The sequence below is a fragment of the Apis mellifera genome, linkage group LG3, assembly GCF_003254395.2.
Source record: "Apis mellifera strain DH4 linkage group LG3, Amel_HAv3.1, whole genome shotgun sequence".
Classification (NCBI taxonomy): Eukaryota; Metazoa; Arthropoda; class Insecta; order Hymenoptera; family Apidae; genus Apis; species Apis mellifera.
Genome location: NC_037640.1, coordinates 4326044 through 4341143, shown reverse-complemented (window position 1 = coordinate 4341143; position 15100 = coordinate 4326044). Strand labels below are relative to the sequence as shown.

The window sequence follows — 15100 nt, the reverse complement described above, 5'->3', positions numbered from 1 at the left end:
CATATTTTACGTAAAATTATTAAATTAAACCCATTTTAAAAGTAGATTAATAGTAGGATAGAAAAAGCTAGGTATCTTGTTTTATATAATCCGATTTCGAGTAAGCTTTATGCATTACAAATGAAATCTATTGAAAGGATAAAAAGAAAAGTTGAAAAAAAATATATGGTCTCAAGTTTTCCTATTGGAAAAAAGATTTTTTTTAATATTTATGTGCGTACATCTTCCGTAATAAAAATTACAAAAAAATCGAACGGAAGAAATAAGAGTACTGTTTGGCGGACTGAACGAAATATTTTATAGATTATAGTGCATAGATAGTCAAAAATAAAAATTTCATTGTAAGGGGATATTGATTTTTGTAAATAAAACTCGTTATAAGAAGAATATAGTAGGAAATGTAAAATGAAAAATTATACATGCGCTACTGTGCATTCGCACATTTATAAGGGATTGTGTACGCACAACTCTCGTTCTAGCTAATATCACATCAATATAAAATTTAGTCAATTATGAAATTATATAAAGAAAAGGAAAACTGCAAATAATTTTATGAAAATTATGTATATGAATATATAATATATGCATATTTATATATGAATATATAAATATATGCATATTTATATATTTATATAAAATATAACATATACATATGTGTATATCATTTTTTAAAAACACGATTATGTTTTAAGTATATCACAATTACAAGATGGGAATATTATAAACATTCCTAAAGATACTATACATTAAAAAGTAGATATAACTTGCATTCACAAGTAATTATTTTTTTTGTTTGTATTGTATACATGATCGAATCTTCTTTGCTCACATTAATCGCCATTTTTTGGCTTTTCCTGTTGTGTGACTCGTTCACATTTATCGAGTTTTTATATCGATCGATATATATGTATATACACATATAATATATTATATATATTAATATACATATGGATTTATAGTTATATAATTAGAGAATTTGCAGTGAGAGACTACTTTTTGAATTTTCTCAAAATTATTAAACTAAATTATATAAATTTGCGAACTATTCAATATGTTCATAAATAAAACTTTTAATTTAAAATAAGAAACTCTTCTCTATAAACAATTCATAACTTTTATATGAATTTTTATTATCACTGTAAAAATTAATTTTTATTTTTAAAAAGAAAAAATTTCTTTATAACAATAAGAAAAATAGTTATATTAGAAAATTAGAAAATTAATATGAAAATATAGAATTAATAATTAATATAATCATCTCTTTTACTGCAAATCTTTCAATTTGTTTTAAAAATATTTATATTAATATCTCATAATATTGATTTGAAGTTTTTCTTCAACTTTATTTGAGTGATTTTTATCATTACCATCTAAAATTTTTTTGTACCACACATTTTTTTTATAATATAACTATTAAAATATATACAGAAATACAAGAAGCCATAAACATTTTTTCATAATCAAACTTCATTTATAAATCGATTATAAAATCGATTTTTTCATTGGTATATATGATTTTGTAGGAATAATATATACATATATTCGTATCGAGATATTTATAAACTATTGTTAAGTCATCTTTCGTTTAATTGAAAAAATAGACGAAAAAATTTACACAGTCACACATAACACAATCACATACATAATCACACATGCATGTATGCACTCATGCACTGGCGTGCGCGACCGGTCATCTGATAAGGATTTCGTGCTTTTAATAGACGCACTTATACACTCAAAGACATTAAGAGAGAAAGAGACTCATATATAGGTACAATTATTAAAAAAAATGCGATTATCATCAATAAAAACTACACGTCAAATATACACCCTATCGATGAACGGTTGACTTTGCGGAATTACATATTTGTTATGTAAAGTAAATGTAATCAATTGGTTAAATGGAAGCTTTTTCACCAATAAAAAGAAATCAGTTAAACATTTAAAAAGTGTCCTTTTTCAAGCGTTTCATGTTTTTTAAAATTAGAATATAATAAAAAAATAAGAAATGTACATATATTTACAAAGAGCTTCTTGTTTTTCAAATTAATTCATTGTTGTTTAATATATAATTTTAAACTAACTTATAATGAATCGATATATATTTGATCTAAGTAGTATTTGATTAATAGTGTTATGTGTTACTTAACAGAATATAGAAATAAGTATGATTTCCTTTCAAAACTTTCATTTTCGTAAAATATAAATAATAAAAGAATGTTATAAATTTTTTCGATTATTAATTAAAAAGTTTTGTATAAACTAATATAATTGCTTGTTTTTAAGCACAAATATTTGAATAATTATTACAAATATAGTGTTATGGTTTCTGACTTTTAAATTTTTTGATTTTATCTTTTCTTTTTAAATTTGAATTATTTGTATATCTACACATTCACATAAAATAAATTTTTTATGTTTTCAATTATAAGATTTTTAAAAATTATTTATTTAAAAGCAAAGCACTTTTCATATAAATTGTAATAATATATTGAAAAATATTAGAAAGTTATGAAAAAAGTACTGTATCGAGATATAATTAGATTAATTATTAGTATTATTTATTATATTAATTTATATAGTAATTTATTTCTACTAAAGATTTTTAAATAAAAAATATAAATGTATCTATATAAATTAATCTTTTTACACAATTTAAAATATAGTAGCTTTCATTAAATTATAATTGGTTTTAATTTAAATAATTTTAAAAAAATTTTATATTTTATGCATAAATTAATATTTTACATTTTCCTAAAAAAGTATTTTGATTATTATATATAGTTAGCACAAATTCTTAATATAAAATAATTACTACGAAATATATATTTGTCCTCCATTAATATTTTCATGTTTTTATATATACATGGTACTCAAATATATGTAAGTACTTACATATTATGTGCTTTTTATTGAAAAAGAAACTTGCATATAATGAAAAGTGTTCGTTATATAATTCGTAAAATGCAAGATATCAAAGGATTTCCAATTACTTTTTAATAATAGTGAGTCTCTTTTAATAAGATTATTAATAATTGCCGACGATAATGATAATAATTAATTTTGTAAAAGGACGTTAGGTCCCTCGCTTCAGATAAATAAATTTATAATATTAAATTTATTGTATTATTGTTATATTGCAATAAATATATGTATACAAGATGATTTACAAAATTATAGATAAAATATTATTTATAAATAGCTCATTTTTTATGGGTCTTATAATTAAAATGTTTATTAATGTGAATATAATATATTCTATGTAACTAAGTAAATTCAATTTTCATAAAATATTATATAGTTTTGAATGCTGCACATTTTTAATGTTTTCAATTAAAGTGTTTTAAATAATATTAATATAAATATATTTGTAGGACAATTTAAATATTAATATATTTGTAGGACATCTTTGGATCTTTCAATTTTAAAAATCAAAATAAACATAAAAGTTGGTACACAAAAATGTCAATTAAAATGTATGTATTCAATTATAAGCAATTTAAGTTTACATTAGGTAAAATGAGACAAAAATATGATAGCAATATAATAAAAATAATAGAAATAATATGACTTTATTTCTTTCTATTTCATTTTTCTAATCTTAAAAACATAAATTGCTTATTATTTGATAAATAAACTTCAATCAATATTTTTATATTTGTATGTTTTGATTTTTAAACAAGATGTTCTATGAATATATTAACACTTTATATAATGGTTTTATCAATTATTTCAGTAAATTTAATCTTTTTGAAAAAATTTAATTTTTAATTTTATTCATCAAGAAGTTATTCAAAAAACATATAATTCATAAACATAGAAGTTATTTAAAAATATGTACAATTTAATTATAATAATTCTTTTTTTCAATATTTTATTTTCTTCAAAACAGTTCCTAAATTTATAATTTATATTCAGATAAAAATATTTTAAAATATTATGTAATCTGTAATATTCTAATTTATTATAATAATCTTATATAAATGCAATAACATAACTTTTGTTTATCATAACAACATAATAAAATCTTATTCATAAGAATTTATGAAAATATATATAATTTAATTCCTTAAAAATGGTTAATGTAAGTATATATTTTTAGTTACAGATATCAAATATTAATAGAATTAAGTATTTTTATTTCTATTAATATTTAAACACAAGAAAGATTGTTTAAATATTATATTGTTACCATGAAAAAAAATTTTAATTATACTTAAATTAAAATTAAGATAATAGATTTTTATGTATCTCAGGAAACATTTTTTCCTGTAACTTGATATATTTGTTTTAATTTCTTTAAAAAATGGCATAATTAATTATTATAAATCTTTATAAATTAAAAATATGATTTAAAAGATATATTCTATTTATACTTTAAATCATTGATATATATCTTTTGATCTTTGTTACAAAATATAAATTACATCATTAAATGATGATTATCATTTTATTTTTACATTTAGGTTTATTTTCTTGATTTAGCATTTCTGTTTATAGTAATATATCATGTATACAAGCGATATTTTCACATTTTTTTATTTTTTTAATTAAAATATTTATTAACAAAAATAAAAAAAAAATTATATTAGGCAAAATATAAAATTCAATTAAAGAAATAAAATTCTTAAAATTAATTATTTTTTTTTACTTTTGAGTTATATATTTTATATAATTTCGATATAATAAATTACATTTCTACTTTTTTAATAGTTTAATTAATCAGGAAAAAAGATAGTATCAAGTGATTTTTAAAACTGAAATTTTCTCAATATATTTTAAATATAATTGTTCCTAAAAGAACAATTATAAAATAAATGTCTTCATTTTTTTATTATTAAATTATAGTATATACTTTAAGCGTCTATTTATAATATATTACAATATTCCATTTCAAATTAATCAAATTATTAATTCAAATTTATTCAATTTCCATAAATAGAAATTAAATTGAATTTTAAGTCTAAAATTATTATACATTCCAGTATTCCAGTATTCTCATTGTGTTACTATAAAAAAAAAAAAAAAACATTCTTACAAAATTTTACTTTACATGAGATCAGAATTTATGAAAAAATTATAATTAATTCAAAAAAATTACCACAAAATGATTAAAAAATGCAGTATTTTTTTTTATATTACATTCGACTAAATAATAACAATTTTTTACATATTTTGTTTCTTTTCAATTTCTTTTTTCACAAGACGTGCAATTGTATTTTTCATTTACCAATGATCACGAGAATAAATAGAAAGAATAAGAAAAAAATGCACATCATAATAAGTAAGAAAATTTTACACAATTGAATTAAGAGACATTAATATGAATTTTAATAATTTAAATTTTTCTTCTTCATGTGGAGAGATATAGACGATGATAATCATTAGCTCCAAAAGCGCAATTACATTTTGGACATTTACGTTGTCTAGTCTCATATCGTGTACGTAAACAATCCCAACAAAATACGTGAAAACATTTTGTTAAAACAGCATCTTTACGCTTAACTTTACAAGATGGACAAGTAAGAGTTTCTTTATATTCTCGAAGTTCCTCAGCCATTACTTCATCCAATGTTTCTGCAAGTTCTATTTTCTTCATTCTTTCAACTTTACGTCTTAATTGAGCTATTTCTTCCTATAATGAAATATATATGAGAATAATTAAATTTTAATTAACTTGTAAAATTTTTTATAATAATATAAGAATTTACTTGTAATCTTTTTGTTTTGTATGCTTCTGCTTCTAAAGAACTTGTTTTTTCAGCTACAACTTGTTGTGCTTCTTTCATTTGGGAATGGTATTTTTCTAAATAAGACAATTAATATTTTTTTATTTTTCTATTGTAATTATTCTATTGTAATTAATTAAATATATATAATATTATAAATATAAATATCTTTAAATAAATCTTTTACCGAGATGAAGTTTTAAATCAGCTGCAGATTGAGCACTTTCAATAGCTTTCCGCTTATGCATTTCCATTGCTTGTTGTCTCAAAGCTAATTCCTTTTCAACAGTTGCAAGTGAATTTTGTAAAAGACGTTCTTTTTCTTCTAATTTACGAACAACAACATTAGCAGCTTCAACTTGCGTTGTTAAGGTAGAAACTTGTTCTTTCAAAACATCTTTTTCCTCTCTAGCCAATTTATGTAATTGATTACTTTTTATCCTTTCTGTCATAAGTTTAAAATTCGCATCATCCTTTTCACGTAATTGTTGAATCAATCTAGAATTTTGTTCTTGCATATCTTCAAAAGCTTGTCCAGTTACCTCCATTTCATTCAAAAGAGCTTCTTCTTCCTGAAACCACACACAATTCTGTTTAGCATTACCAATAGTTCATAGTTTTAAATAAGACTTATGTTTTATAGAATTTATCAAATATATAAAGTTACCTGCTTTTGAGAAGCAACTTGACGCTGAAGAGTATATGCTTGTTCTTCTAATTTTTTAATCTTTATTTGTGCGTCTTCATCTGCCAATTTCTTACGTTCTTCTCTTTTACTTTCCTAAAAAAAAAAAAGAAAGAAAACAGACTTATTAATAAAATTTTTAAGAAATATAATAAATAAATATAAAACTTTAAATTATTTTAATTTAATGGTAAAAGTACTTGAATTTTTTTTAATTGTTGACGTAATTCATCTAATTCTGCTCTTGTTTTCCGTTCAGCTGCCATTAGTTGCACTTTATCTCTTTGTTCTTTTCCAACACCTTTATACATGTCCAACAATAATTTCATTTCTTTCATTTCATTCACAGCTTTCCTGTAATTAAAATGATTAAGTATAAATAATAAATAAATATAAATTATATTGAATTGAAAATAATACACAACATACTTAAGTTGTGCTTTCAAATCTCTAACAAGTTCCGATTCTGCTACTTTCGTATCTTTGGCACGATGAGCAGGATCGCGATGTTCAGTTTTTATAGTTTCTTTTTTTATATCTTTTTCGCGTTTAATATCTTTTTCTTTTTTTAAGGTTGGAGACGTTAAAGTTAAGGAATCCGGAGTGCCCTTATTTCCTTCTCCTTCTCCAACTTCAATAGTTTCTATTTCTTCTTCTCCAGATTCTCTTTTTATTGAAACTCCACTCTCCTCCTTTATCTAAATTAATATAAAAGTTCAAAGAATTATTTTTATAATATGAAAAATATCAGATTCAATATGAAAAAAATATGTTAAAATAATTTATTTTACCTGTGTTGAACCTGGTAGAGAATTTGACGCATCTTCTTCTTTTCCACTACCATCTGAATTATTGCCCTCTTTATTTTCTTGAGATGTTTGTTGACCCAATTTTGTCGTCAATTCTTCAATTTCTTTTTTTAACTACAATAAACATATATCAACTATAAATACTTTTATTTTGTTAATTCATTTTTTTTTTTAAATATAATGTCAATAATATATGTACTTTTGGTATCTCTGATGAAGCTTCTTTATATTTTCGTTTATAACGATGAACTTCGCCTTTAAGCTGTTGATTATGATTCTGCAAAGATGTGATCAAATGTCGCATTTCTCGATTTATCGGTCCTGTTTGCTCATTTGCTGCTAAATTTTGTTCAAATTCTATTCTTAACATTTCATATTCCTTTCTTAATTGAGCTAAAACATCTTCCAATTGTATACATTCTCCACGTAATTTCTTTTGTGCCATTAATTCCTCACTCTAAAAATATTAATGAATTTATATAATTTTGATAATTTTATGAAAAAAAAAAAAAAAATAGATTTACCTCCATCATTTCAATATGACGTAAATGAGCATTCTTGCTAGATTGCAATTGCTGTCGAGCATCATCTAATTGCGTTTTTAATTGCATTGATTCATTATATAATACAGAAAATTGTGATTGTAAACATTTATATTCTGTTGTTTCAACAATTACTGATTCTGGAAGTTGTCGTATCTGTAAATATAAAATATTTTTCAGTAGTAAAAATAAGTAAAAATAATAGTTGAATATAATATGATCATATAATTTTCTACTTAATTTTTTTTTTACATTATATTTTATCTTTAATATAAAAAAGTAAAACACAAGAAATCGGCAAAAGCAAATACAACATAAGTATTTATTGCACATGACATTAATTTACATTCTATACTGGATATCATAAAAGTGTATACAAAAACCAAAGAACTCACATCCATTTTTAATTCTTCTACTTCTTTCAATGCATCACGATGTTGTTGATGCAGTTTATCCAATTCTTGCAGCCTATTATTAGCTAACTCTCTGGTTTCTTCTAATTCTCTTTGTAAATCTTCAAGCTATAAAAGACAAAATAAAAACATGTAAGTATAATGATTTTAACAAAAAACTATCACGTAATAAAATATAATAATTATTTATCGTAATATTATTATATATATTATACCTTTGTTTGTGACACACTTGATGCAACTAAAGTATTTGGTTTGTTACTTCCTTTTTCATCTGTACCATGTATTTGTTGAAATGCTTTTAATTTCTCAATTGCTTCTCCAAGATGATGTTCTAATTTATCATTACGGGCTCGTATTTTGTTCAATTCATACTGAAGATCTTCTACTTGGTTACAAAGTTCTAAAGCAAATGTATCTTTTGCTGTTATGGTATCTTGTAATTCTGACATCTGTGAAGAAATATACTTATTAATACATAATTTAAATATTATTTATTAAAATAAATATAATAAATATAAGAAAATATAATAAATATATAATATAAATATATATATAAATATAATAAATATAATAATAATAAATAAGATTATTTTATTTTATTTTTAGTTTACCTTTAATGAAATAGTGTGATATTTTTCATGAAGTTGTATATTTATTGCTTGAAGATTCCTATTTTCCATTTGTATTTCAGCATTTGCTCTACGCACTACTTCATCAATATTAGGTGCTTCCTCTAAATATAAATAATAATTTTTCATAATAAATTTATTATTTTTTAAAAATAAATATTTTTTTATTTTAAAATATATTTCAATAAAATACCTCCATCAAATTCTCCTTTAAGTGCAAGAGTAATTTTTTCATTTCTTTGAGAAAGACGGTCAAATGCCTGTACAACTTTAGAAACAGCACGTTTAGATACTTGAACACGATTTGCTAATTTATCATTTAACTCTTCTTTGTCCCATGAAGAAAGCTGCATGAGAAATGATGTTGTAGCTTCACTTTCATCTATAATTATGTTAAAACATTTATTATAAATTATAAAAATCTAGAGATTTAATAAATGCAATTATCTAGATTTTTTTACTTTTATTTTCAGATTCATCAGCTGTTTCAGCATCAAATCTTTGAAGTAATATACGTATATCTTCATTTAATTGATTCCAATAACGATTAACAACATTAAGGACTGCATCATCTTGCATTTGTCGTATTTCTAATTGTTGAATTCGTTCTCTTAATTCAGCTTCTACTCTATGACGCTGCTCTAATCTCTAAAAAATCAAGATAATGTAATATAAAAGGAAACTATGAATATAATTTTATATTTTGATCAATAAAAGGATATAAAAAAAATAATCAACTAGAAAATTAATCTTTACCTTATAAGTAACATCATAAATAAATAATTAAAATCACATAAATAATTAAAAAATGTAATTAATAAATTAAAATATTATGATTTATATATAATATATAAAATATTAATAATAATCTTATCTAAATATATATTATGTCTTTTCGATCCAATGTTGTTAACAATCAAACAAATATGGAATAATATTATGTTTACATAATAAATTAATTTTTTACATTATTAATAATAAATACTACTTTTATATGGCATCTGCATTTATAATGAATAATCACAATAATAATAATATTAGTTGTAAAAAATGCCAATTGTTTTATTATAAAGATTGATTATATTAAAATATAATCTTATGGCTAATATTTCTTAAACATTGCAAATTCATACATAATTCCATAAATGTGTATTTGACAACTAACCTGGGCCAATTTTTTATTTTGAAACTGTAAAACTTTCATATCCATTTCTTCAAGAGTTGAAATAGGTCCGATTAAAATCGGTTCGAATTGAACTTTTTTAATAGGTGGCTGGGAACCTGAATCCCCACTTTCTGCAGGCCGCTTTGACATTTTGCCGTAAGCGTTTTTCCCTGTCTGAAAATTTAAATATATAAAAATTTGAAAATGAAAAACAAACACTTTATATCTAATTTATTGCTTACAATCTTTGAAATTTTGTTATTGATCAAAAGAATCCGTACCTCGTAACGTATACTAATACCACCAGCGATCCTCTCCACAAATACCTTAAAGTTTCGATATCACTATGTCATTTTTAGATATCTAAAACCTGTCGAAAAGATTGTTTTCTCGACAGATCTTTACATTTTTATGAAAACGGTCGACAAAAAGTACTATGCAGAGTTAGAAAGAAGTCTCATGGGGCAATATAGAGGCAAGGGGAATCCTCCCCTCTTTTGCTCATCGACACGCGGTGTTATATGATCGTCTTTGTAAATGTGACACTTTCGGCCAATATGCGTGCTTACTTATATGATTGTATTAGTTCTATCAGAAATAACCAATCAAATTCTCATTCCTTTCGAATGCTTTCTTTCCAACTCTACATACGTGCTTATAACGGAAGCCGCCATTATATCATAGCATTGCATACGCGGCAAATCAAAAAATAAAGCTAAAATACTATTCACCATGATTATAAAGATTAAATAGATAAGAAACATAGTTATCATTTATATTTTCATTTGGATTCTTAATTATATTGTATGTCCATCTGACGTAAATTGAATAAAATAAATTAAGAAAGATAGATAATGTCATCTTATCATATCAATTAAAAGAAAAACAAAACATTAAAAATTAATACATGTAAGTGCAGATTTATTTTAAAATTAGACATTTCATTTAAGAATGATTACTTATATATTTCTTATGATATTTCTTTAAATTTATATATTTTATATTATTTCTTTAAAAAATTTTAATCGAAAATATTATTATGCATTCAATTTATAATAATTTATTTTATAGATTTTAAAATTATAAATTTATTGAGAAGAGGAATAAACACAATAATAATTAACATGTTTTTTAATGGAGGATCTTTATTATATTTCCTTTATTTTTAATTAATTATCATACAAATAAGATTAAAAATAAAATTATAATAATAGATATCAATTCAAAAATCATTAATATAACTGTAGATTATAATTAATAAAGATATTAAAATATCTATATTAAAACCTAACCTATCTGAAAATTTTGAATCATAAATTTTGATTTCAGATTTTTAATTCTTTTGATGAATTCACTTACACTATAAAATTTGTACAAAAAATCATGATTTTGCACAATGATAATATATTTTTATTAATTTACTATCACTTTTCAAAAAAAAGTTAATTTCAATAATACAGAAAAATTTCATTTCATTTTTATTTTATAATATTTTTAAAGTATTTTTAAAGTAAATTATAATATTAGTTTTTAGTAATATATATGTATTATATATACATATAATTATTAATTATAATTTATATTAAAAACAACTACTAATAATAATAAATATATATATTATATATTATATTATATTTTATTATATCTATTTTTTAAAGTGAAATTTTTCTATTCTATTTCTGAAAATTTATCATGATTTAATTGAAATTTTACATAGTATTTCATTTTAAAAATAAAATTTTTAGCAATTCAAATTTTGCAAAAAACATTTTAATATAATATCTCTTCGTTATCGATATAATATAGCATAAAATTACATTAAAATAAACTGAATTGTATATTTGTCATTATAAAAATTTCGTAAAATTCTTTTAAGATTATTGAAATTTGAAATATTTATACTATGCTATACTTAAACTCTATGTTTTATATTTTTTATTTGCATTCAATTCCGAAATTATAACAATCAAAGTTATAATAATAACAATATCAACATTATATTTAATATTTATCATTGTAATTTCATCATAATTTCAATCGCAGGATTGTTTTATATTTCATTTTCAAATAGATCCAAAGGATTTCTCTATGAAGATATGGAAATGAATTGATTGTATATATGATTTGTATTTATATTTGTGTTTATGATTTAAGATAAAAATTAGAGAAGCTTTATTTTATCAATAATATATAGATGATATAACATATACATATGTAGAAAATTAATAAAGATAAATTTAAATTAATTTATTCGGATATATTGAATTCCATTATAATTCTATGTACTGTCGGTAACATTGAAAATGATACTAAATGGTAAAATATATTTGCAATATTTTAATTTTTAATTTTAATTTTTAAATCATAATTTTTAAATCGCCAAAATTTTTTTTTAAACATTGTTTTCATGAAGCTATCTTCAAAGTTTCAATCAAATTAAATGTGATAGGCTTTCGAAATTTCGCTTATATTAAATAAACGTCAATAACGACCAACAAACGTCACGTATAACATGAAAATGGTAAGATAATTCAATTCAAGGATAATTAAAAACGTGGGATATGAAGTTTTATAAAATGAAGATATATTCTACGTCTTATTTATAGTTGGTATTTAAATAATTTTTTGTTTATGTAAATTAAGAAATAGATTATTTAATCATTAATAAGAAACATATTATTTCATGTAAAAATAATTTATTTGTATTGCAATGCAATACTTAATATATAATTTCATTATAAATTATAAAATTAAAAAAATTAATTTATAGGTTAAATATTAAACGTTTCTATAGAAACTTGAATTGATTCATTCATATATAGATCAAACCTGTGAACCCGTCGCTTTAATAAAACGTTATTCCTTTGCACGTATTTTCGAAATTGAAAAATAAAATGAACAATCGTCCACTTGAATTAGTTCCTCCACCTCCGTTGAAGTTTACTTTATATCAGTGGCATCTAAATAATCGTCATAGGTATGAATATTCAATGATAAACAATAATATCACATTTATTCTTTCATTTAGTTTTAAACAATAAAAAAGACAAAATAATTGAATATAAAAAGTATTTATTAGGTATCGATGTTCGGAAGCGCAGCAAGAGTTAGCAGATCGATTACTTAATGAATCTCAACGTATTTGTGAATTGAGTTCTGAAACAGTAAAAAATAATAAAGAAGAAACAGATCATAGACTTAAAGAAAAAATTGGAGATATAGAATTCCGTAAAAAAGAACTATTACGTATAAGGAAAGAAGTTATCCTTGAAATTGATACTTTATCGATATATAAAGAACGTATTATGGATGCTTTATCATCTATAAGGAAAAGTGCTCTTATTATTTGCGAAAAGTGTCTCGTTTTTAGGTAAGATTTAATAAATATAAAAAAAAGAATAAATGAATGTCCAGCAAAAATTTTTCAAAATAACATTAAAAATATAAATTAATATAATTGGTGATATAATAATTGATGATTTATTATGCAATTTATTATGCATGTGAAATTGTTAAAGAAAAGTATGTCTATTTTCATTAATTTAAGTAGATTTTCAAATAAATCAAATAATATGATTTTCTTAATTTTATTAAGAATAGAGATATAATTTGTATCTTAACCATAAAAATATTTTAAATTTTTTATAAGACTTGAACTACAAAATTTAATAAATAGTATTTTTATTGTTATTTTAATATATATAGAGAACAAAGATTAGGAATTGATTTAGTTCATGATGATGTTGAAAAAGAATTGATAAAAGAATGCGAAGTAATTAGGGGTGTCGAAAATTTATTAGTTCGAACTTTAGAACAAACTCAGGAACAAATACGTCGATTAAAAGCGACACTTTATTATATGGATCACGAACTTGAGGATAAAGAAAATAATTTACGTATTGATAAACATAATTTAACATTAAAAGAAACTAGTTTAAATTTAAGTATTTATCATGGCAGTTCACGACTTGATCCATCGTAAGTATCATTTTTTTTTATTCATCTTAATTTCTTAAATATATCTGATTTATTAAAATTTATTTTTATTCATTAAGAACTATCGAATTGAATGAATGGGAAATGCAAACTAATAACAATATCATGATAGCTTCGAAAGAAATAAATTGTGCTATAACTTTGCGTTGTTATATCGATACAATTATAAAACAAGCAATCGATGATCTAAATGAACAAAAAAATGCTACTAATGAAGCTTTCAGACACCGTATTGAAGAAACCAAGGAAGCAAAAACAAAATTAGAATTACAGCATTCTGAGGTGTGTATATAGTATAATCAGATTTTTAATTAAAAATTATAAAAATAGCCCACATTATATAAATACGAACATTATAAATATTATAATATATTTATTAATTCGAATACAAGTCAATAAAAAAATTTATTTTATATATTTATATATTTTATATATATGCAGATAATGCGACAAGCAGAAGAAATGAAGGAGAATATTACGCGGATAGAAAAATCAATTGCAGAAAAGGAATGTTTCTTAGCTTTGGCTCATACGAGACTCGGTAATCGTTGTCAAAGACCAGGATTAGAACTTACACGAGATCTAGTCGAAAATAATCTTGTAAAAGAAGTATATGATTTACGCGATGTTATGTCTAAATTGCAAGCAACTATGTTTGAGGTTTATATTTTACATTTTCTAATTTATTATGTGATCATTTAATTTCATATGTAATATATATGGTAATAATTATATTTATTCTTTCAGGCTCAAGCATCATTGCGTTATTTATTGAAAACGCAAATTCAAATTGAAGAAGATATTAATGTTAAAACAAATACATTAAAAATTGATGAAGTCGATTGTATGACGCTTCGTCAAAGTATGTTCTACCATGTATATTGAAATTAATTCAAATATTAAATAACATCATTAAAATTTTTATATGATAAAATATAAAAAAATAATAACAGTATTTTTTATGCAAATTAAAAATATAAAAATTAAAATTATATTACAATTTTCGTATATATAAAAAAAAACTAATTGAATATATCATTAGAAACAAAAACATTATATAATTTAATATGATATTTGAAATTGTATTTTGTATTAATCTCAGACAAATACGTATTTATGATATATGTAA

At 21.8% G+C, this 15100-nt stretch overlaps 2 protein-coding genes across 6 annotated transcripts; one reads left to right on the top strand and one right to left on the bottom strand.

Moving 5' to 3' along the window:
- Nucleotides 1-5308: 5308 nt before the first annotated feature.
- Nucleotides 5309-10525, bottom strand: LOC552647 (E3 ubiquitin-protein ligase Bre1). Of its 3 annotated transcripts, none has more exons than XM_026439515.1 (16): nucleotides 10257-10525; nucleotides 9976-10149; nucleotides 9272-9458; nucleotides 9004-9192; nucleotides 8793-8914; nucleotides 8394-8630; nucleotides 8161-8286; nucleotides 7748-7921; nucleotides 7423-7680; nucleotides 7206-7337; nucleotides 6844-7112; nucleotides 6615-6768; nucleotides 6397-6510; nucleotides 5917-6301; nucleotides 5712-5806; nucleotides 5309-5635 (listed from the first exon to the last, which is right to left on the bottom strand). In XM_026439515.1, exons 2-16 carry the CDS (start codon nucleotides 10123-10125, stop codon nucleotides 5354-5356), a joined length of 2874 nt encoding a protein of 957 aa, XP_026295300.1. In that variant the 5' UTR covers nucleotides 10126-10149; nucleotides 10257-10525; the 3' UTR covers nucleotides 5309-5353. The 3 variants fall into 3 exon arrangements, with proteins under 3 accessions (XP_026295300.1, XP_026295298.1, XP_026295299.1); XM_026439514.1 differs by having other exon boundaries at nucleotides 5354-5635; nucleotides 5917-6319; XM_026439513.1 differs by lacking the exon at nucleotides 10257-10525 and having other exon boundaries at nucleotides 5917-6319; nucleotides 9976-10125.
- Nucleotides 10526-10777: 252 nt separating this feature from the next.
- Nucleotides 10778-14941, top strand: LOC413948 (tektin-1). 3 transcript variants are annotated; one of them, XM_006559721.3, is made up of 7 exons: nucleotides 10778-10884; nucleotides 12798-12952; nucleotides 13055-13345; nucleotides 13681-13953; nucleotides 14031-14253; nucleotides 14413-14631; nucleotides 14719-14941. In XM_006559721.3, exons 2-7 carry the CDS (start codon nucleotides 12870-12872, stop codon nucleotides 14854-14856), a joined length of 1227 nt encoding a protein of 408 aa, XP_006559784.1. In that variant the 5' UTR covers nucleotides 10778-10884; nucleotides 12798-12869; the 3' UTR covers nucleotides 14857-14941. The 3 variants fall into 3 exon arrangements, with proteins under 3 accessions (XP_006559784.1, XP_397385.2, XP_006559783.1); XM_397385.6 differs by having other exon boundaries at nucleotides 10787-10884; nucleotides 12746-12952; XM_006559720.3 differs by lacking the exon at nucleotides 10778-10884 and adding an exon at nucleotides 12389-12496 and having other exon boundaries at nucleotides 12746-12952.
- Nucleotides 14942-15100: the final 159 nt, after the last annotated feature.

Excerpts from the sequence above, each read along its gene's own strand:
- LOC552647 (XM_026439514.1), bottom strand. The coding sequence starts at position 10,125 with ATGTCAAAGCGGCCTGCAGAAAGTGGGGATTCAGGTTCCCAGCCACCT. Across the intron at positions 7,922-8,160 it reads TAGAAGAATTAAAAATGGAT|ATACGACAACTTCCAGAATC; the intron begins GTGAGTTCTTTG and ends TTATATTTACAG. Across the intron at positions 7,113-7,205 it reads CTCTACCAGGTTCAACACAG|ATAAAGGAGGAGAGTGGAGT; the intron begins GTAAAATAAATT and ends ATATTAATTTAG.
- LOC413948 (XM_006559721.3), top strand. The coding sequence starts at position 12,870 with ATGAACAATCGTCCACTTGAATTAGTTCCTCCACCTCCGTTGAAGTTT. Across the intron at positions 12,953-13,054 it reads CATCTAAATAATCGTCATAG|GTATCGATGTTCGGAAGCGC; the intron begins GTATGAATATTC and ends AGTATTTATTAG. Across the intron at positions 13,346-13,680 it reads GAAAAGTGTCTCGTTTTTAG|AGAACAAAGATTAGGAATTG; the intron begins GTAAGATTTAAT and ends TAATATATATAG.